At 41.9% G+C, this 22,823-nt stretch overlaps 1 protein-coding gene across 2 annotated transcripts in view; it reads left to right on the top strand.

The window, feature by feature from the left end:
• Positions 1-22,823, top strand: part of LOC137380678 (G protein-coupled receptor kinase 5-like) — a 281,511-nt gene that overhangs the window by 54,553 nt on the left and 204,135 nt on the right. For both annotated transcript variants that reach the window (XM_068052902.1, XM_068052900.1), the window contains exon 2: positions 12,735-12,830. In XM_068052902.1, the coding sequence (XP_067909003.1) occupies positions 12,735-12,830 (96 nt within the window). The remainder of the gene's footprint in view (positions 1-12,734; positions 12,831-22,823) is intronic.

The raw sequence follows: 22,823 nt of genomic DNA, 5'->3' as shown, positions 1-22,823 counted from the left end.
TTTTGAATTTGCTCTCATGCGTGTCTCTACTCATAATGGAGCATTCTGCAGGCATATTGATGCACATGTTGATGTACTGTTGATTTACTGTCCCCTTTCTATAAAAGTTTCTGCCATTTGAGTGATTGCTAGTGGCATAAATGCTGTATAGTCCTCGCTTCTCTTCGCTTAAGCACTCTGGATTCACTTCAAGATTGTGAACTCCACCCTTGTTACTCTGCTGCTTTCCATTAGTGCTAGAGTTCTCTTTCTGCTTTGGCCTTTGCTCGGCAAGCAGTTGGAATATGGCCTATCTTTTCGCAATTAAAGCATTTGGCATTTCTGCACTGACATGCCTGTGCCATGTGGTTTCCATTACAGCGATAACAAGTCTCTAAGCTTTTATCAACAGCACTCTTCTGATCAGATCTCCCAACTTTAGACTTGGCAGAAGCCTCCTGACAATGAACAGAAGCTGTACTAGTCACTTGCATTGAACGCTATTCCTGAGCATTCCTTTATACCATCTCCATAGAAAGAGAAATCTTATGCACGAGCTCAAATGTAAGATTTTGTGTGTTTAGTAATTTAGACTGGATTCTTTCAGTCACCAATCCACACGAGAATCTATCTCGCCATGCATGGTCTAAGAATGTACGAAAGTTGCAATGTAATGATAAATTCTTCAGTGCCACAATGTACTCGCCAACTGTTTTACTACTTCTCTGGTTTCTGGTTCCAAATTTCTCTTTCTCTAGTGGTTTAGGATTAAAATGTTCCTCCAACATGATATTATTGTTTTGAATGACACATCTTTTGCCTTGTTGGGAGCAAGAAGGTTTGTTAGCGTACCAGACACTTCAGGGTCAATGTCCGTTAACACAATTGATTTCTCGCGCAAGAATTATCTGAGTCTGGGACACTTCACTTTCCCCTTCGAGTTCTAATATATTATTAGCTCTGAAGAACACGTCCGTTCTTTCAGTGTATGAACTGAATTGTTCTCGAGCTCTATCATACATTCCTAGATTTCCGATGTAACCCATAGGTACAGCCATTTTGTCCCATTTTCAAATGTAACAGTGACCCAGTAAACACTTTACTGTGGCTGTCTGTAACAGTGATACAGAAGCTAAATCAGTCTAATCAGAACAAACTCACCAAAGCCAGTGTAGTCGGTAGTTGAATCAGATGGACACCAGGATCCTAAAGACATTAGGACTGAATTCTTTCTTTTTTTTTTCTTTCTTCTTTTGGGCCTCCTTATCTCGAGAGACAATGGAATACGCGCCTGGAGGTGGTCAGTGGTTTGTGAAGCAGCGCCTGGAGTGGCTATAAAGGCCAATTCTGGAGTGACAGGCTCTTCCACAGGTGCTGCAGAGAAATTTGTTTGTTGGGGCTGTTGCACAGTTGGCTCTCCCCTTGCGCCTCTGTCTTTTTTCCTGCCAACTACTAAGTCTCTTCGACTCGCCACAATTTAGCCCTGTCTTTATGGCTGCCCGCCAGCTCTGGCGAATGCTGGCAACTGACTCCCACGACTTGTGATCAATGTCACACGATTTCATGTCGCGTTTGCAGACGTCTTTATAACGGAGACATGGACGGCCGGTGGGTCTGATACCAGTGGCGAGCTCGCTGTACAATGTGTCTTTGGGGATCCTGCCATCTTCCATGCGGCTCACATGGCCAAGCCATCTCAAGCGCCGCTGACTCAGTAGTGTGTATAAGCTGGGGGTGTTGGCCGCTTCAAGGACTTCTGTGTTGGAGATATAGTCCTGCCACCAGGACTGAATGCAGCCACATGTTTTCAGAAACAATGAAGTTCAACACAACTTAGTCAAAAATCTTCACCATCTTAGCAGGTAGGTCGCTGGGAGCCAGCTTGTTTTGCTCATCACAGTCTCTGCTGCTTTTTGCTTCAAAAACTTTTTCATTTCCCATTTTTGTCACCAAAATCTGTTATATATTGGGAGGAATTTGTAAAGAAAGACTGACACCAAGATGGATAGATCACATGTTTAATGATGTCATCACACACTGGGCATACACAAAGAAAGCACGAAAAGAGGCAAATAGATGTATGGTTCTTAAATACTTCTACTTAAATGTGAATGTTTTATAATAGTCATAAAATATACACTCCCATGAAAATGGCAGCCAAATGAGAACAATGAAGTAACTGGCTTCTGCCAAAGTTCTTACTTTCTGCTCCCTTCAGCCTCTCAATTACTTGAAATAAACTCTGGGCCTCTGCTTCATGAGGGTAGAATTGGCTTCGTTCATTATTTTGCCAGGAAGGATTATTGGTCTTTTAAATTCATTATATACACTGTGTTAACTTTCAGATCAAATAACAAGGACAAAATGAAACATCATTCAAAGAACAAATTCTGTTGCTGTTTTAAAAAAAAATTCCACGTAGCGCTCTGGAATGTACTGCACCAAGCTAAAGTGCAACTTGATGACCATTGGTACCTCTTCTTGCAAGTCATATACAAGCTTTGATATTGGTGTATGATATTTGTAGAGTGTAGTAGTGAAGGGGCATGCTGAAAGCAGTCTTAATGTAGCACTTAGCTGCTGAACACCCTTTCTGTAAATGTTGGTAATGTGGCAAAGAACATAAATATCTGGATTGTGACATCCCATATGACATTTTCCCACTGTTAAAAGCAGTACAGTGCAAGATGGACAAAATAGAATAGCTTTAAAATGGGATGTTTCCACTACACCCCTCGCAAGCCTCCTGTGACATTTTAACTTTGCCACCTCCATAATATTGCCAATCTCCATTTCTGCCATCTGCTGCTGAAACCCTCATCCATGCCTTTGTTACCTCCAGACTCTACTATTCCAAAGCTCTATTTGCCAGCCGCCGCCCCCCCCCCCCCCATTTTTCACCTTCTGTAAAGTTGAGCTCACAAAAACTCTGCTACCCCTATCCTAATTTGAACCAAGTTCCATTCTCCAATCACCCCTATGCTCACTGACCTGCACTGGTTCCTGGACCAGAAATACCTCAATTTCAAAATTCTCATTCAAATCCCTCCATCCCTCCCTATCTCTGCAGTCGCCCACAACCCTCTGTTATGGCCATTTGGTGAGGGGTGTGGGATGTTCTCACTGTTTAACTCTGACCTGACCACTGCAAGTGTTTTTTGTTATTAAGGTTTAACTCCTTTGTGTTTTATGCGGCAAATAAACTGACAGCAACAGGTTTTCTTGTAGATTTAAAACGGAAGATTAATTATTGAGCAATATGCCTTATCTTGAAATTGTCGCAACTGCACCCATTCATGCATTCACTCGTGTGTGCGCACGCACGCACACACACACACAGAAGATACAGACAGAAAGGAAAAGGGGTAAGTAGTTTTCAAGTGGGGCAGGGTTTCGGGGTTCATGTTAAACCTGTTGAATTCTCTCGGAAGTAAAATTCTCATTGGTTGCAGGCCTGAAGTGTTTATAGATTTCTCTCAGTTGAAAGTTTAGTTTGAAGACAGAGGGTCACTTCCAATTTTACTGCTGCATAAATTAAAAATGTAGTTTTAACAGTAGGGCGCCTCCCTTATGGCTTGCTGGATTTTCTCCCAGCTACTAGCTCTCTCTCTCTCTCTCTCTTTCTCTTTCTCTTTCTCTTTCTCTCTCTCTCTTTCTCTCTCTGCCTTTTTAAGGTAAAAATTTGTCACATCATTTGCTGGTAGGAAACACTTTGGTCTCTCTCCCATGGTGATCACACAATGGCCCAGGATGAGAAAATCCGGTTATGATGTTTCCATTTCATACCTTCTTTGTTTCAATAGAACCCATTTAATTCAGGACTGTTTCAGGATGGGTGTAATTGACACCGCTCAACTTATTTTGGCATCCTTTGTTCTAAACGAAGTGTGGCAGTATTCAAATACACATGCAGCATTGTCCATTTATAAAAAGGTAAGGTCAGTTTTTATAACTCTTTAGTTTGAGTTTTCTTCTCATCGTCATCCTTCTCTAAGCATGACACCTCCAAGAACTCTGCATTTATCTAATTCGGGCCTCTTTTGCATCCACAGTTTCCTTCACCCCATCTTTGATGATCATGCCTTCAGTTGTTTAGGCCCCAGGCACTGGAATTCCCACCATAAATGTATCTGCCTCTCTACCTCTTTCTCCTCTTTTAAGTTGCTCCTTAAAACATATCTCTTTAAACAAGCTTTTGGCCACCTGTTCTTATGTATCCTTATGCGGTCTTTTGTCAAATTTTGTATGATCTTGTGAGGCACCTTGGGATGTTTTATCATGCTGAAAGCGCTATATAAGTGCAGGTTGTTGTTGGTGTCTCCTGCAATCCGGTGCAGTCTACACTTGCTATGAGACCCTGAATCTGTGATTCTTTGCGGCAAATCTAGCTTTTTTAAAAAAAAACTCAACTTCAAGTCTTTAGAATTTTTAAAATGCATGCAAGATAAAAGGCTGGAGACTGTGATTATGCATAGTCACAGTTCAGTAACTGCCTTCATCTGAAAACTTCTGATTTTTTTTAAAAACTGAAAGCACTGTACAGTAACAGAAACTGAGGATTGAGGAAAATAACTTTTTAAGATCCCACCTCCTCTAAGCATTACTGCTTTTGATTTCCTGTTTTACGTTTTAAGTACATTTATTACTCCTATTAGCTTCACTATGAATTGCTTCTTTAATGATTGCATGAGGCAATGCTTGGTAGACAGTGATCTATATAATTGCATTGAGTACACTGTGGAAATCTCAAAGTGTTACACATTTTAGTTTAATTTAGAGATACAGCACTGAAACAGGCCCTTCGGCCCACCAAGTCTGTGCCGACCATCAACCACCCATTTATACTAATGCTACGCTAATTCCATATTCCTACCACATCCCCACATTTCCCTACCACCTCCCGATACTAGGGGCAATTTATAATGGCCAATTTACCTAGCAACCTGCAAGTCTTTGGCATGTGGGAGGAAACCGGAGCACCCGGAGGAAACCCACGCAGACACAGGGAAAACTTGCAAACTCCACATAGGCAGTACCCAGAATTGAACCTGGGTCGCTGGAGCTGTGAGGCTGCGGTGCTAACCACTGCACCAATGTGCCGCAACTTTATTTTGTTTATATATAAAGCCTTTTCAAAAAGAGTAAGGAATATACACATACATTCTACAAGTACGGGCACACACTATAAATATACACTAATGTTAAGCTGCTGGCTGACGAGATATCTAGATAAGTAGGTTGTAATCGAATTCATAAATTTTACCACAATGGAATTTTTTGATATGTAAGCTTGGAGGTTTAACTCCTGTGCTAGTGTTTAATGACATTTTTCAAGTCGGATGTTTTGCAGAAGAGTTAAAGATAAATGCAGCTGATACACCAGAGTGCCCTGTGGACTGAGTTCTCCACTTTATTCTGCACAAATATCTTATTCATGAAATAAACTAATTATTATGGACAGAAAAGCAGGGCCGACAGAATGCATGCCCTAAAGTGAATGGTTACTTATCTTTTTCCTAACAATTCTGAGAATAGTTAAATACCTCAATATTATTAAAGGAACGCACCAAGGAAGATTTACAAAAATGTCACTGGTGAGCTTCACTTCACTAATTGTAAATTTGCTGGGTTCCAATTTAAGTTAAAACTAATTTGTTTTTCAAACCCCAGCTGCCTATTTTTATTGTGCTGTCACACTCTCCTGGAAAGTGTACAGGGGCTATCTATCGGGAGAGCAATGTAACATTTGAGTTAAAGCATCTGACTCAACATGAAATTGCAAAGTGGGGACTTGTATTCAGTGCATCTTTTGAGTAGTGATTCCTGAACAAATTGTCACTCCAAAAGTTGCATAATAAATCAGTAACAACTGAAATTATTATAAAAGAAAGTCTTGTGTTGATATAACGCCTTTCACAACCTCAGGCCATCTAAAAGTGCCTTACAGCCAATCAAGTACTTCATAGTACAGAAAGCAAGGCCCCAAAAGCCACGATCTGATAATGACCAGATAATCTGTTTGTGTCATGTTGGTTAAGGGGTGAATGTTCGCGACGACACAGTTAGGTTCCTTGCTCCTCTGCAAATACTACCATGAGATCATTTATGTCCACATGAATGGACAAAAGACAGCAAGCACCTCTGACACTACAGCACTTACTCAGTGATGCATGGAATTCACTGCTCAGGATTGGGTTTCTTGCCAAACCTTAGTGAGTATCCCTGGTTTTAAAAATAGTTGCAAGTGATGCTGAGTTCAAAAAGAATGCCGTGAGGAAGGAGAAATAGTTGTAGAATCCTGAAACAATCTGTGCTTGACAATGTTACACAAACAGCTTCATAGTGAAAGTGCATTCCTGTCATTTGCTACATTTCATTCATTATTTCCCCAGGACTTTATGTGGTGCCAATAAACATTCGTGTTTCATTAGTTAAAATCAATATCATTTTTGTTTTTATCAATTGAGGCATAGAGTACAAGAGCGAAGAGATAGAATCATAGAATGGTTACAGCATAGAAGGAGGCCATTCGGCTCAATAAGTCCTTACTGGCTCTCTGCAAGAGCAATTTAGCTAGTCCCACTCCTGCCCTTTCCCCGTAGTCCTGCAATTTCTTTTCCCTTCAGGAGCTTATCCAATTCCCTTTTGAAAGCCACAATTGAATTTGCCTCCATCAGTCTTTTAGGCAGTACATTCCAGAGTGTAATCACTCGTTGCATAAATTCTTTCCTCGTGTTGTCTCAGGTTCTTTTGCCAGTCACCTTAAATCTGTGTTCTCTGGTTCTCGACTGTTCCGGCAGTGGGTACAGTTTCTCTACTAACTCTCTCTAGACCCCTCATGATTTTTGAACACCTTTATCGAATCTCTCAACTGTTCAATGTGCTATCCAAATTAGTTGAAAACTACAACTTTCTCTAATTCTACATAATATTTCCAGCAGTTTTTCTTTAATGATTTTTGAAATGAGGGCCCCTTTGCAGATGGCCTTGGAGATTGGGCAGGATGGGGGGGGTGCGGGGGGGGAGTTGAAGGTGGGCATAAAATTGTGTGTTCTGACATCAGATTGCTGGGTCCAGATTTTTTGAGGAGTGGACAACAAGTCTGGTGGGAATGGCACACGGTTCTGGAAAAAGGTACTGGAGGCAATTAAAGAGCTGATTGACCGGTATTTTACAGACCCATTCCAATTTTCTGAAAAGTGTACGGGGCCACGGAGCGTCAGAGTGCCTTCAGGTATATCAGGGCAGAACAAGATGGCAGCTCAGGTTATTGCTGCATTTGGCAGCATGCCTTTACAGGTAGGCTGGGGCATTGCGGCCATAGAATCTTACAGCGAGGAGGGGGAGATCAATTGCCAGGGCTTTGAGGTCGAGTTTCCATAGTGCCACACTGGCTGCTGACACTTGGGTGCATCGAAAGTGGTTTGAGAGGGAGTGAGTTGGGATGGTTGGAGAAAGCATCCAGGAGAATGGCCCTTGAGACCAGGAGTGCCCACCTGCAGTGGGCATTGTCCACTCAGGAGGCAGGATTTCCAGCAGGCCTGCTGTGCTAGCTGGACCTTCAGAGAAGGCTGGTTTCACTCAAGGAGGGCTTCAGTTGCATTCCGGTGCTGGAAGCCCTTTAAAGATGGCGCAAGTACAGCTGTTGGCATCAGCTGATGCCTAAATGCCCGCCTCCAACCCCAGCATTGTCGACACCCCTACTTGCCGGAAGTTAATTGATTGACCAGTGTAAGATAGCCATGCAATCAGGGATCAGGTCAGGCGTATCAGTGCCACCTGCTTCCAGCCCTCTCTCTGTCCACTCTGCTACGCTCATAAAATCCCAGCCAATATTTCAGCTATATCATCATTGAAGTATTCTTGTTTGACTATCTTTTGCTGCAGCAATGTTGTTTTTCTGAAGATTGAAGGGGAACTTTTTTATCTGTTAAGCTGTTTATTTCCTGTTGTATTCAAGTGGTCTACCGTGAAAATGAGCTGTTAATTCATCAAGGAAGGCTTGTTGACCCCCTTATCTGCAAGAATATCCTGAATTGCAAGGTACCTGAAACTGACAGGAAACAAGTTCAAATGAGTTTTAATTTCTCATGTCGATGAAGTGGATGTGGTTTGTGGTAGCTTATTTAGCAGGCTGCTTTAGTTCAGATAGATTTTTGTGCAGCTATGCAAAAGGCTTTTGCTTAATTAATCACCTATTTTCTGAACGGTTGTGCAAGAAAATTTGAAAGAGCGATCCCTGAGGTTATGTTAAGGTAAACCAACTGGAAAGTATAGGTAATTGCTGAAAATTGCATAGACAGGTTTGTCAGCAGCCTGCCAACAAGAAACTATTGAAATTTGATAGGTCCATGTACTGACATATACTGTTGTCGTCATCTATTTATCTCTTCTGGGTAGCATTAAGCCTGTAAACGCTTCCTCTAGTACTTTTGAGAGGAAGATTTGGCCTCTAAGGGTCAAATGTCAAGTATAATTAAGGTGCTATACCTGCGACACTTGCAGATTCGCCTACCAATGTTGCAGCAAAATAGTAAGCTTGAATGATTTGTAGTGGTGTGCACAAATACAACTCTTCCTCCTCCTCCTACCCTCTTTAGTAAGCTCAACACAACTGTTAGCGTTAGTTTATGCACAGAGATAAATTTACATTTAAGAAATTAAAAGATGAATACTGGTAATCTGACACAAAAACAGAAAATGCTGGAAATACACATCAGCATCTGAACGAGAAAGATCAGCAATTTTTGGTAATGACCTTTCATCAAAGCTGGTTTAGATGGATGAACGAAACAAAACAGAGGGGAGGGGAAAACAGCAGGTAAAGGTCAAGCTAACTTTTGCAAAGAAACTGATAATGGATTTAGTAGTCTAAAAGGAATTTAAAATGCTGGAAAAGAAGTGTGAAGGGCTATGTACTGTTGACAGATAATCTGTCTGACATTGGAAAAGCAAAGGCAAAGAGTAAGTCAAACTTGGATCCAAAGAGGGAGGGGAAACTGGAGAACGTGAATCTCAAAATTTGGCAGCAAGGTGACTGCTCACTAGCCTTTGGATTTCCAGAATTTTCTTATGAAACTATTGATGTTTCCTATGTATGGGCATTAAATGAAAATAAAATCAAATTTTTCACCTGAAATTGAGAATTTTTTTTTTAGAAAAAGAGGCAACTCAGTCCCCACTTGCATTGCATTCAAAAAGCAGAATGATTTGATGTAACATGCAATCAGCAACGGTGAACTGCAATTCCTGAACGTCTGAAACTGCTGACAGATTATTCTAAATATGATTTGTCCCTTTAACAATCAAAGTTCTTGTGTAGGTAACAAGCTATTGCTGACAATTTTCTCCTTTCACCCCACCTCTCTTGAAAGTACTGTATTGATTATTTCCTGGGATATGCTTTTACCTGCAACCTTCCCCAATCCCATCATGACACGATACACCCTCCACATACACTTCCTGTGTGGATCATTGAATAGTGAGCAGGAACTCTGGCTGGTTTTCTCCTCAGAACCAGGGACATTGAGGCTAATTGTAGCACCTCGATTGGCCCAACTACTATCAATTAAATCTGTGCAAACCTGTCACTAAATTTGGAAATTTTGCAATCTGTTCACTGAAGAAACTCAGAGCCATCTGGGGAGCTAAATTCTTCATCCTAACTGTGGGGATTTTCAACATGGTAGCCCAATAACTGTGGGGAGTGATTCCCTACTGATGGGAGAAGTTTGCATTTGATGGAATTAGTTTGCATTTGATGGAATTATCTTCCTCTTCTTTGGCCTCCTTGTCTCGGGAGACAATGGGTAAGTGCCTGGAGGTGGTCAGTGGTTTGTGGAGCAGCGCCTGGAGTGGCTATAAAGGCCAATACGAGAGTGACAGACTCTTCCACAGGTGCTGCAGAAAAAATTGGTTGTCGGGGCTGTTACACAGTTGGCTCTCTCCTTGCGCTTCTGTCTTTTTTCCTGCCAACTGCTAAGTCTCTTCGACTCGCCACACTTTAGCTCCACCTTTATGACTGCCCGCCAGCTCTGGCGATCGCTGGCAACTGACTCCCACTACTTGTGATCAATGTCACAGGACTTCATGTCACGTTTGCAGACGTCTTTAAAGCGGAGACATGGACGGCCGGTAGGTCTGATACCAGTGGCGAGCTCGCTGTACAATGTGTCTTTGGGGATCCTGCCATCTTCCATGCGGCTCACATGGCCAAGCCATCTCAAGCGCCGCTGACTCAGTAGTGTGTATCAGCTGGGGATGTTGGCCGCCTCGAGGACTACTGTGTTGGAGATGCGGTCCTGCCACCTGATGCCAAGGGTTCTCCGGAGGCAGCGAAGATGGAATGAATTGAGACGCCGCTCTTGGCTGATATACGTTGTCCAGGCCTCGCTGCCATAGAGCAAGGTACTGAGGACACAGGCTTGATACACTCGGACTTTTGTGTTCCGTGTCAGTGCGCCATTTTCCCACACTCTCTTGGCCAGTCTGGACTTAGCAGTGGAAGCCTTTCCCATGCGCTTGTTGATTTCTGCATTGAGAGACAGGTTACTAGTGATAGTTGAGCCTAGGTAGGTGAACTTTTGAACTGCTTCCAGAGCATGGTTGCCGATATTGATGGATGGAGCATTTCTGATGTCCTGTCCCATGATGTTCGTTTTCTTGAGGTTGATGGTTAGGCCAAATTCGTTGCAGGTAGCCGCAATCCTGTCGATGAGACTCTGCAGACACTCTTCAGTGTGAGATGTTAAAGCAGCATCGTCAGCAAAGAGGAGTTCCCTGATGAGGACTTTCCGTACTTTGGTCTTCGCTCTTAGGCGGGCAAGGTTGAACAACCTGCCACCTGATCTTGTGTGGAGGAAAATTCCTTCTTTTGAAGACTTGAACGCATGTGAGAGCAGCAGGGAGAAGAAAATCCCAAACAGTGTAGGTGCGAGAACACAGCCCTGTTTCACGCCACTCAGGATAGGAAAGGGGTCTGATGAGGCGCCACTATGCTGAACTGTGCCTTTCATATTGTCATGGAATGAGGTGATGATACTTAGTAGCTTTGGTGGACATCCGATCTTTTCTAGTAGTGTGAAGAGACCACGTCTGCTGATGAGGTCAAAGGCTTTGGGAGATCAATGAAAGCAACGTAGAGGGGCATCTGTTCGCGGCATTTCTCCTGTAGCTGACGAAGGGAGAACAGCATGTCAATGGTCGATCTCTCTGTACGAAAGCCACACTGTGCCTCTGGGTAGCCACGCTGGCCAGCTTCTGGAGCCTGTTTAAAGCGACTTGAGCGAAGACTTTCCCCACTATGCTGAGCAGGGAGATTCCATGGTAGTTGTTGCCGTCACCGCGGTCACCTTTGTTTTCATAGAAGGTGATGATATTGGCATTGCGCGTGTCCTGTGGTACTGCCCCCACGTCCCAGCACAGGCAAAGCAGTTCGTACAGTGCTGAGAAAATGGCAGGCTTAGCACTTTTGATTATTTCAGGGGTAATGCCGTCCTTCCCAGGGGCTTTTTCGCTGGCTAGAAAATCAATGGCATCACTGAGTTCCGATTTTGTTGGCTGTACGTCCAGCTGATCCATGACTGGTCGAGGCTGGGTTGCATTGAGGGCAGTCTCAGTGACAACATTCTCCCTGGAGTACAGTTGTAGGTAGTGCTCAACTCAGCGGTTCATTTGCTTGCGTTGGTCAGTGTCCCCTGATTTAGATTTGAGGGGGGCGATGTTCTTGATGGTTGGCCCAAAAGCTCTCTTAATGCCATCATACATTCCTCTGATGTTTCCGGTGTCTGAGGCCAGCTGAATATGACTGCATCGGCGTTGCCAGTAGTCATTTGCGCAGCGCCTGGCTGTTCTTTGTGCAGCGCATCTGGCTGTTTTAAGTGCTACGGATGTTAACTCGCTGGGGGCTTTTTTGTAGTCCAGCAGTGCAATGCGCTTAGCAGCTATGACAGGTTCCAGCTCTTCAAAATGAGATTGAAACCAGTCTGCATTTCAATGGGGAAACTTACAGCAGGATAGATTTTTTCCTATTTCCATAGATATATTTTACTGCGATATGTGAAATGTAAGGATTCATACCATTTTTGTAAAGTAGCTGAAGAAAATTCGTGAAGCCATATGCAATCAATGACATTGGACCTGGGAACAACACTTCCCCTTCCCCCTCTCCCCCAGCAATAAATGGTATTTTATTCTTTCATGTATCAGCAACTTGTAATATTGCCAAAAGCAAACTTAATGATTCCATTAAATAATGACAATAACATAGTGCTATTCATAAAAAAATGCTTAATTAACAATGAAATCGACCATTTTTCCAAGATATTAATTAAATGTTATGGTTTCACAAGACATTTCAAGTGAAGGAGTCTCAATATTAAGTCCCCTTACCAAGAACAGGCTATGTGGCAAGAAAAATAAGGGCTGACGTGTGCTTGAAGTTCAGCATGAATATCGCACTTAATCTTTTGAAATATAGTAATTTGGGAGAGTTTATTTGTCCAATGCTGGAGTGGTAGAACATGAGATTATGCCAGCAATTGTCTCCTGATCTCAATTTAGCCAGGAATGGAGGGAAAAGTGACAGCTACTTTGTGCAAGTGGCTAGCTAAAATAGGTGTTGATATGCAGGAGATCTACAAGGATAATACGAAATGGCAAGAGGTTCACAATTTTCACAAGTATCATTTTTTAAAAATGACTGTAAACTACTTTGTTTTGGGTTTGCGTCTCAAACTCTTTCTGTTTATGTGCAGGTGGTGGAGGAAAACGCAAGGGTAAAAGTAAAAAGTGGAAGGAAATTTTGAGGTTTCCTCACGTGAGCCAATGTGAAGAGCAAAGAAAATCTATAGGTGAGTAATGTATCATACATGTGCCTTATTTGTGCAAAAGCTACAGTTGAACATCATTTTATCATGCATAGTGAAAACAGAAACTAGCAAGAAACCTTTTCTCTCCAAGCAAAGACTAGAACAAGTTTCACATTCTTCTATGTAGTTTCTCACCTGCTTTGTCAAAATGGAGTAAGATATTCAAGTGTTAAAATCTAACTCAGTTTTGTGTAATTTGAATGTTTTCACCTTGGGTTTAGCCATTTCATTTTCCACCACCGGAAACAAGTTTTTGTACACTAGGCTGCTTTTAAACGATTCGCAACATGAAAATGCAATTGTGTGGTTCGAGTTAACCATGTGCTGAAGCCTTCTTGCAATAAACAGGGGAGAAAAGGCCATTTTTATGTACTGTGAATTAATGCAAAATGGCTCAGACTCATTTGCATATGAGATGTCCCTACATTGTGTGAAAAAGCTTCAACAGTACAAATTGGGAAAATTGACTTGGAATAAATAGAAATCACAGAAGGCGATGCTGGTATTTAAAAGACAAAGATAGAGTCAGTGTAATATCTAGGCAAGTCATCACTTTCATTTCATAGTCAAGTTTCAAGGGATTTTGAAAACTCAGATTTTGTTTTGGTCCCTTTGTCCATTATTTATACAAGTAGATCTCCTGTGGCATTGCTCATGTTATTAGAGGATTGGGTATATCCTATGGGCATGCTTATCATATGTTGGAGGGTACCAACGTCATTGATTTACAGTGACAGAGTAAGTCAAATTCCATTTTTATTAAATTAGATTTTTTCTGGAGATTATATTTCACAACTCTTCATTATCCTGTAAAAATTGTAAATAAGGAGCCTTTAATATTTATTTTAGGTATTATAATATTTTCCTCTACCTTTTTATCCCAAACCTTTTACAAAGCTGAGAATACACCACAAAATGGTATGAATATACACACTGATGGTAATTAGGTATCTGATAATTCGCAGGACTGTGGAGAGGGTAGTGCGATTTATTTGCACTTGGGGAACAGTACTATGTATTGGAAGTATTTTGAATGGTCCTGGGATTTGGAGGAAGCAGGATGTGGATGTCCTGCAGTTTCACACTATTAAAGTAGGGCTGTTAAAGTTTTGGCATAGTGGGGATCCTTTTGATGTGGCATCACTGAGCATGGAGAACCTACAGTTTGGCAGAACTGTGGAAGACAAACCTGAGGTTTAACATAATTGAGAGTGGAATGTGGGAATTGGCTTACTGAAGTATCCCTGGTGTCTGTCAGCAGTGAGGTGGGGGTAGAAGGTAGATAACACTGGACATGACAGATTCCATTGCTGGCACCAATGATTTGTGGCATTCTAATTGATATCTGTTAACATTGAATTTGTTTTGGCCTCTTTTCTGTAAGCCTTGTTTCCTCTCACTCTGTATATTACCTTTTCTCTCCCTCATTTTTCATTGTGTGCATCTCTTTCTCTGCATGTCTTGTTTTCCTTCTATGTCTGTCATGCTCTGTCAGTGCCAATCTCCGTTTCTTTTATGCAAAACCGGAGTCTTATGGGACTCGCCCTCAGAAAAAGAACTTCTTAACTCCCTGAAACTAGGAATGAAGGGAAGAACCTTTGCTGGAGGAGGAAAGTTGCGTCTGGAAGGAAACATAAGGGGCTAGAGCTGTGATGTCTCTTGATCCCCGAATTAATGAGCTTTTATATTACTGGTTCATTGAAAATGGACCCAATTGTCTCAAATGGTACTGGCACAGCTGAGAGATGCTGGGACACATGGAGGTGAGAGTTTAACTGGGGCCAGGGATGAGCGCTGGCATTTATTTTATCTTCTATTATTAGAATTATTGTTATTAGTTAACTCCCAATTTTTATGGCAATTAAAATGAATTTTACAGATTCATTCCTCTGATCTGCAACTGTTCCTAAAAGCTTTTGCAGAAAATACCTTTGGGGATGTATTTTTATATTGAATCATGAACACAAGTTGAGTGCCAGGTCAGTGAGGGTCACAAAAAACAGCAGAAGGTTAAATTGACTGGATGGAATACCAAAAGAAGTAGCCTTTGAACTTGAATTACATTTCACATTCCTCTGTGCAACCCAGTTCTGAGATTGGAAATGATTTCATCTCCCGGCACTCTCCAATCTTTGTGTTTATCCTTCAGCAATTGCATAATTCATTCTTAGTGAAAGTTTTGGACATTTTCTGAGGTGGGATTAAGAGCTGAATAAATGCAAATTCATTTTTTAGAATCACTTTTCAGCATATATTTTTCTGTGTAAAATGAAAAATTCAACTTCAGAAACAATCAGGTTTTATTTAAAATGCCTTTAAAAAAAAACATGTTTCTTAAGTATTGCGTTTGTAGCTCGAAAGTACATTGAAGTGTGCTTGTTTTCTTGTGCCATTACAGTGCTTTAGTATATGCTGTAATGACCACCACAATCTGTGCTTTATAAAACCAGCACAAAGGTAGTAACCAAAATGGATTTGTTTGCTTATATGCTATTTTAATACGTACACAAAGCTACATTGCCTTGGATGCCTTTAAAGTGGAGCCCATTGCCTCTAATTTCACAAAGAACAAATTTGAATAAGCTCTTCCTTGGTGCTCCACTGCCAATTCAACACTGGCAGACTTGTTCCATTATTCTCAGGAGATACAGTATTTATTAATTCTAATTATAGTTTAATTTATCTGAAAAAAATTGCACTGGTCTAGAATCATAATTTCTTTTGTACAGACTAGACTGGTTGGTAGGCTGCTCATTCAACCGCACTTCTTCAGTCATTATCACTCGGCTGCAAGGTTAAACTTAATTGTAGGCTGTTGGAGCATAGTGCAAAACTTATTTTACAGAGGGCTAACTACCACGTACTATTATTTTGCTAAATCACTTGGTATTGTCATTTATTGTTTGAACTGTCTGCAGACCTTGGATCTGAACTCTGCATTTACAGTTTATAAATATTGCTTGTAAATCAAAGAAGTGCTTGCCTGGGAATAAGAGATGCGCAACTAATATTCTATATATGTTTATGCAGGAAAAAGTACTCGTATAGATGTATGGACATGACTTCAGTATTGGGTATTTTGGAAGCAGAGGTTTTGCAGCTTCATTACCTGATCAAAGACTCCTAGGGGTGAACCTTCACTTTGGAGGAGGTACACAGGAGCTGGGACTGTTTCCAGGGGAAAACAATCACTGACCTGGGATTTTCAGGGAGTCGCCCCCTTAATTGGCGTGATCCCTGCCCCTGGAAAATCCCAGTCACCCTCCTCTCAGTGCCCTTAACAAGGCTCTTAATGAGCCTAAATGGCTGCCGGGCTGCAAACCCGCCTCAGCAAAAATGGCCAGAGCCGAGAATGGGGCCAGGAAACGGCACACTGGCGGGTGTCAGTATTTTTGGGTTCCATCCACCTCTGTTTCCAACCTTGGCAGGGCCCGAAAATTCTGCCCCTGGCTTCAACAAGTGAGATGGAATGCAGCATATGAGACTCACTGGGTACGATGATCAAAGGCACATTTATTCTGCTTTGAAAACTAGCTGCATTCTCACCAGAATGTGGCTGCAGTGTTGTACTATTTATTTTATCTAGGTGTAGATTTTAGTTTAAACTTGGTATACTAATAAATTTCGGAATGCACACGTTGGGCTGGATCTTAAGAGCCCGCCGCTGATCTCGGCGGTGAACTCAAAAAATGGCGGCCCGCATGCCAAAGAGCCGCTGTGATCTTAAGCACAGCAACTCATTTAAATAGCTGGGGCAGCCCATCACCACCCCCGTCACCCCCCCCCCCCACATCAGGTGGAGGGGGCGGGCTGTCTGCTGCCTGTGCGAAGGTGCTGACACCATTTTTAAAGGGTATCCAGCCCTGCTGGCATATTTAAATGTTTAAAGACAGATCCTCAAAATGAAATAAATAAATTTCTTTGCCCCTTCCCCACCCCCCCCCCATAACAATTACAATAACTATTTTCTCTTCCCTCCAAAACACTTACCTTTTGCACTTGAGCTTCCCACCCCGCCCCACCCTTCACCCCAAAAACTGCATAAAGTTTAATGTTCAACCCTGCCCACCATCCCCTACATCAAGAAAACATGCAATGCCAAATGAGGATTTTTAATTCATCAGTTAGAAACCTACATTAAACTTTTAAAAAAGAAAGCTGGGATCATATGTTTAACTTTAAAAAAAAACTGGCAGCCAAAATGGCCACCACAATTTGCATTGAAATACTTCACATTCCAGGACATCGAATTGGAGATGCATGTCTAACGGGGTCCCCATCCAGGACAATGGCTTCAATCACTGAGTAGATTATCCAGTATCACTCTCGTTAGTGGGCTATTCAAACCCATCTTGGACCATTCACTATTGAAGACGTAGGCCCAGGGGGTAAATGTTAAAACAATGAGACCCAGAAGAGATTGAAAATTGCTAGACTTGAATCTAATTAAATTGCAAAAGAAGACACTGGGCAGTCATGTGACTGCCTCCCTATCTGTGAAAAACTAGCAGCCTTTTGCTAAAACACAAGCTGCTGAGACTTTGAAGGAGAACCCACAGAGGGGTGTCTCTCTTTCTCTCTTCCTCTTTCTCCAGGTGACCTTGGGGCGTTCGAAGCTTGCCTGCTGGCTGGAAAAGATCCACCTCTGCTCGACTGTCTACAAGAACATTTACCAACTAAGAATGTCAGAACTTCAGATTCAGCCGGAAGACAGCTGAATTAACAGACACCGCAGACTGTATATTTTTTTTATTTGTTCTGGACTGTAATACAACCCAAACTATTCTTATTATTCTGTAATCTAAGTGTAAGTAAATGTAGCGTAGTTTATTATTTTATTTCCATCGGGTTTTTGGTTAAATACAATAAACTCACCTCTTTCTTGTTTAAACTCAGGAAACTCTGTCTGATTGGTTCTTTTATAATTACAACAAAGGTAAAAGGTTAAGCACTGACTGAAGTGGTAAGCACATCCACTGTTTAAAAAGGAATAAACCCTGTTGCGGTCAAGTAAGGAGAAGGACAAGAAGGGATTTGTGACCCTCTCCTCACCTGCTTGTTACAATGTTTTTTATATACCTATGAAATACTGTTAAATTCATCCTTTGTCACCCTTTGGAAATTTTAATGTAACTCTCATCACCGTACAAGGAAGTTGCTTTTGTAGAATGTAGAATGGCTAGTGCTGCATCTATCCTGCTGCAATGCAATAAGCAGCAAACCAGGAATGCCAACGAGCAAAAACGTGAAAGAAAGTTTACGATAACTAGTAAGATTTTAAAGAGACTATTGGACAAGAGGGGCCTTGTTACAACTTCACAGGTCATTAAATGTGGTAGTAGTGCCAGTAGATAGGACCATAAAAGAGCAAATGATATCTATAAGGAAAAATGACATAAGCAATTAGGTAATGTTGGACTTTTGCAAGGTTTTATTTAGGCTGCAGTTGGAATGTAATAAAAAGACACATTGCAACATGAAGGATTTTTTAAAAATGGAATAACTGTAGGATAGATTTGCTAGTATGTTAACTAGGAGTCAAGGGTTCCAGTCATAAATAGAACCCTGACAAATTAGGACCTTTTCCACTGTGAGAATGTTAAGACCTGACCTGATCAAAAGAAAGGTCTGGCATAAAGATAACATTTTGTATAACTTCAAGGCATTTTGTTGCTCTAGAGTCAATGAAGTGCAGTCACTATGATAATGTAGGGAAATGCAGCAACCAATTTGCCTCCAACAAAGCCCCCCAACGCAATGAGAGAAATGACCAGTTAATCGTTTTTTGATTTAGTTGGTTAAGAGAGAAATATTTTGAAAGTCATTAAGTCTGAAACTAGGGTCTTAAATCTGAACAAAGCAAACTATTTCAGTATGAGAGATTAGTTGGCTAAGGTAGATTGGGAAACTTAAAAGATGACAGTAGATAATCAATATTATTGATATTGTCCAGGCAGCGAGGCCTGGACAACGTATGCCAGCCAAGAGCGACGTCTCAATTCATTCCATCTTCGCTGCCTTCGGAGAATACTTGGCATCAGGTGGCAGGACTATATCTCCAACACAGAAGTCCTTGAAGCGGCCAACACCCCCAGCTTATACACACTACTGAGTCAGCGGCGCTTGAGATGGCTTGGCCATGTGAGCCGCATGGAAGATGGCAGGATCCCCAAAGACACATTGTACAGCGAGCTCGCCACTGGTATCAGACCCACCGGCCGTCCATGTCTCCGTTATAAAGACGTCTGCAAACGCGACATGAAATCGTGTGACATTGATCACAAGTCGTGGGAGTCAGTTGCCAGCATTCGCCAGAGCTGGCGGGCAGCCATAAAGACAGGGCTAAATTGTGGCGAGTCGAAGAGACTTAGTAGTTGGCAGGAAAAAAGACAGAGGCGCAAGGGGAGAGCCAACTGTGCAACAGCCCCAACAAACAAATTTCTCTGCAGCACCTGTGGAAGAGCCTGTCACTCCAGAATTGGCCTTTATAGCCACTCCAGGCGCTGCTTCACAAACCACTGACCACCTCCAGGCGCGTATCCATTGTCTCTCGAGATAAGGAGGCCCAAAAGAAAGAAAAGAAAAGAGATAATCAATGGCAAACATTTGAAGAATTAATTCATAATTTGCAATGAATATACATTCCCTTAAGGAATTAAAAACCCCACAGAAAAAGTGGTACAACCCTGGGTGACAAGAGAAGTTAAAGATAGTTTTTAAAGAGACTTATAATGTTGCTAAAAAATAGTAATCCTGAGGAGTGGGAGGATTTTAGAATTCGGCAAAGGGATGACCAAGAAATTGATGTAGAGAAAATAGGTTATGAGAGTAAACTAGCAAGAGATATAAGTACAGATTGTAAAAGCTTCTATAGGTATGTAAAAAGGAAAAGATTAGCAAAAGTAAACACAAGTTCCTTAGAGGTAGAGACAGGAGGAATTATAATGAGGAATAAGAAAGTGGCAGAGGCACTAAACAAATACTTTGGGCTGAATTTTACCAGCCCCTCAACACTGTGGGTGATGGTCAGGGGGCCTATAAAATTTAGCGGGGAGAGGCCCGCCTCAACCCCCAAAGTCGAGAAGGGCACGCCGCATATTGCTAGCGGTGGGGGGACCTCGCTGCACAACCCCCCCCCCTCCCCCGCCGCTTGACGGTGGGGTCTTCATCTAAATATTTAAATTAACCTAAATTATATGTAAATGCACTTACCTGCTGGCAGCAGCAATACCACGCCAATTTTACGGCCGCCGATTGTACCTCGAGCGCCTTCGGAACTCCAAACAGAGTTGCGAGGCAAAAACCTGGTGGGGAAGGGGGAGGAATAAAATTTTCAGGGTGGGGGAGCGGGTGAAATATTTATTATTGGATGTGGGGATGGTGGGAAGGGGTTGTGGGTCAAAGGGAAAAGACTTCGGGGGGAATGTTTGGGATATCAGTAACAGTTTATTGTGGGGGTGAGGGGGAAATTTATATATAAATTACTCATTGGGGGTGGAAGATGGGATTTACAGTTGAAATATTTTTATTTCCCGGAGACCGGGACCTTTAAATATTAAAATGCAACTGAAGGGCTTGTGAAGCCCTTTAAAAATGGCGCCGGCGCCTGTGCAGTGGCGCCAGACGCATTGCCGGGGATGTGGCGGCTGCCACTTCTATGTCATCGGGGGTGACCACTCTGCCCCCTCTATTTATATGAGCCCCTGCGGGTAATATCGCAGGGCTCGGCGGCGGGATTTCCGTGACGGAAGGCTGCCGATTTCAAAGCGCAGCGCGCTAATAAAATCGATCCCTTCATGGTAGAAGGCCCAAAAGTCATTCCTGAAGTAGCAGGTCTAGTGAGATTGAGGAACTTGGAAAAATTAGTATTAGTAAAGTACTAGAGAAATTAATGGGTCTAAAAGCCGACAAATCCCCTGGATCTGATAACCTACGTCCTAGGTTTATAAAAGAGTTGACTACAAAGATAATGGTTGCATTGTTTTGATCTTCCAGAATTCCCTAGATTCTGGAACAGTCCTCATGGTTTGGAAGGTAGCAAATATAACCAAGTTATTCAAGAAAGGAAGGAGAGAGAAAACCGAACTATAGGCCATAAATAAAAGCAAAATACTGCAGATTCTGGAAATATGAAATCTGATGAAAGGTCACAGACCTGAAACATTAGCTCTGTTTCTCTCCACAGATGCTACCAGAACTATTGGCCATTTAGCCTAACATCAGTTGTAGCGAAAATGCTAGAATCTATTATTAAGGATGTTGTATTGACAGGGTATTGAGAGAATCAAACTATGATGTGGCAGAGACAGCATGGATTTATGAAAGGGAAATTGTGCATTAAAAATCTGTTGGAGTTCCTTGAGGTTGTAAACAGAAGGGTAGGTAAGGGGGACCCAGTGGATGCAGTGCATTTGGATTTTCAAAAAGCATTTGATAAGGTGCCACACAAGAGATTATTACACAAAATTGGGCTCATGGGATTTGGGGGAAACATATTAACAAGGGTTGAGGTTTGGTGAACAGATAAAAAACAGAAAATAGGAATAAGATGGATCATTTTCAGATCAGCAGGCTGTAATTAGAGGGGTACTACAAACATCAGTGCTTGGGTGTCAGCTATTCACAATTTAATGATTTCTATGAGTGAGCTGAGTGTAATGTATCCAAGTTTACTGAGTATACAAGATTAGGAATGAAAGTAAGCTGTGAGGAGGGTTAAGTAAATGGTTAAGATCATGGCGGATGGAATATAATGTGGAGAAGGGTAAAGTTATCCACTTTGGTTGGAAAAATAGAAAAGCTGAATATTTTTTAGGTGGTGAGAGACTCAGAAATGTTGGTATTCAGAGGTGCCTGGATATCCTTGTACATGAATCCCAGAAAGTTAGCATGTAGGTACAGCAAGCATTTAGGAAAGCAAATGGTATGCTAGCCTTTATTGCAAAGGGTTTGGAGTACAAGAGTGAAAAAGTCTTAGCGCAATTATATAGGGCCTTGATGAGGCCATGCCTGGAGTACTGTGTACAGTTTTTGTCTCTTTACTTAAGGAAGGATATACTTTCCTGAGAGGGAGTGTAGTGAAGGTTCGCTATACTGATTCCTGGTACGGTGAGGGGCCGGGATGGGGAGTGGTGGTGGACATTGTCCTATGAAGAGAGATTGAGTAGACTAGGCCTATATTCCCTAGAGTTTAGAAGAATGAGAGGTGATTTCATTGAACCATATCAAATTTCTAAGGGGCTTGACAGGGTAGATGCTGGGAACCTGTTTCTCCTGGCTGAGAGTCTAGAACTAGGGGGTCACAGCCTCAGAATAAATGGGTTGGCTATTTAGGACTGAGATGAGGAGAAATTTCTTCACAAAGAGTGGAAAATCTTTGGAATTCTCTACCCCAGAGTGCTATGGATGCTCAGTCATTGAGTATATTCAAGGATGAGATCGATAGATTTTTTGGACACTAGGGGAATTGAGGGATTTAGGGATAGTGCAGGAAAGTGGAGTTGAGGTAGAATATCAGCCATGATCTTAGTCAAAGACGAAGCAGACTTGAAGGGCTATTTGGCCTACTCCTGCTCTTATATTTTATATTTTCCAAGGTACCAGGATAATTCTCCTGCTCTTCATTTGAATAGTTCCATGGGATATTTTACAGCCATATAAAAGGCCAGATGGGGTTCTTGGTTTAATAACTCTATCAAAAGATAGCAACTCTATCAAAAGATAGCACCTCTGGCAATGCAGTACTTCCTTGAACTGAAGTATCAGCCTAGATTATTTGAACCAATGTTTGGTGTGAGACTTGAATCCACAACATTCTGACTTGGGGGCAAGAGTGTTATGACTGAACCAAGGCTGACAACTAGATGTCTTTAAAATTATGTAGAGTTATGATGATGTGTTGTTTCCTTTGGTCAGTGAGAGGGCACAAATGTCAGATGATGGAATTAAAGCAGAGACTAGAATGAGCTGTGCCAG

The sequence above is a fragment of the Heterodontus francisci genome, chromosome 20, assembly GCF_036365525.1.
Source record: "Heterodontus francisci isolate sHetFra1 chromosome 20, sHetFra1.hap1, whole genome shotgun sequence".
Classification (NCBI taxonomy): domain Eukaryota; kingdom Metazoa; phylum Chordata; class Chondrichthyes; order Heterodontiformes; family Heterodontidae; genus Heterodontus; species Heterodontus francisci.
Note: the sequence above shows the minus strand (reverse complement) of the source record. Positions and strands in the feature narration are given on the sequence as shown.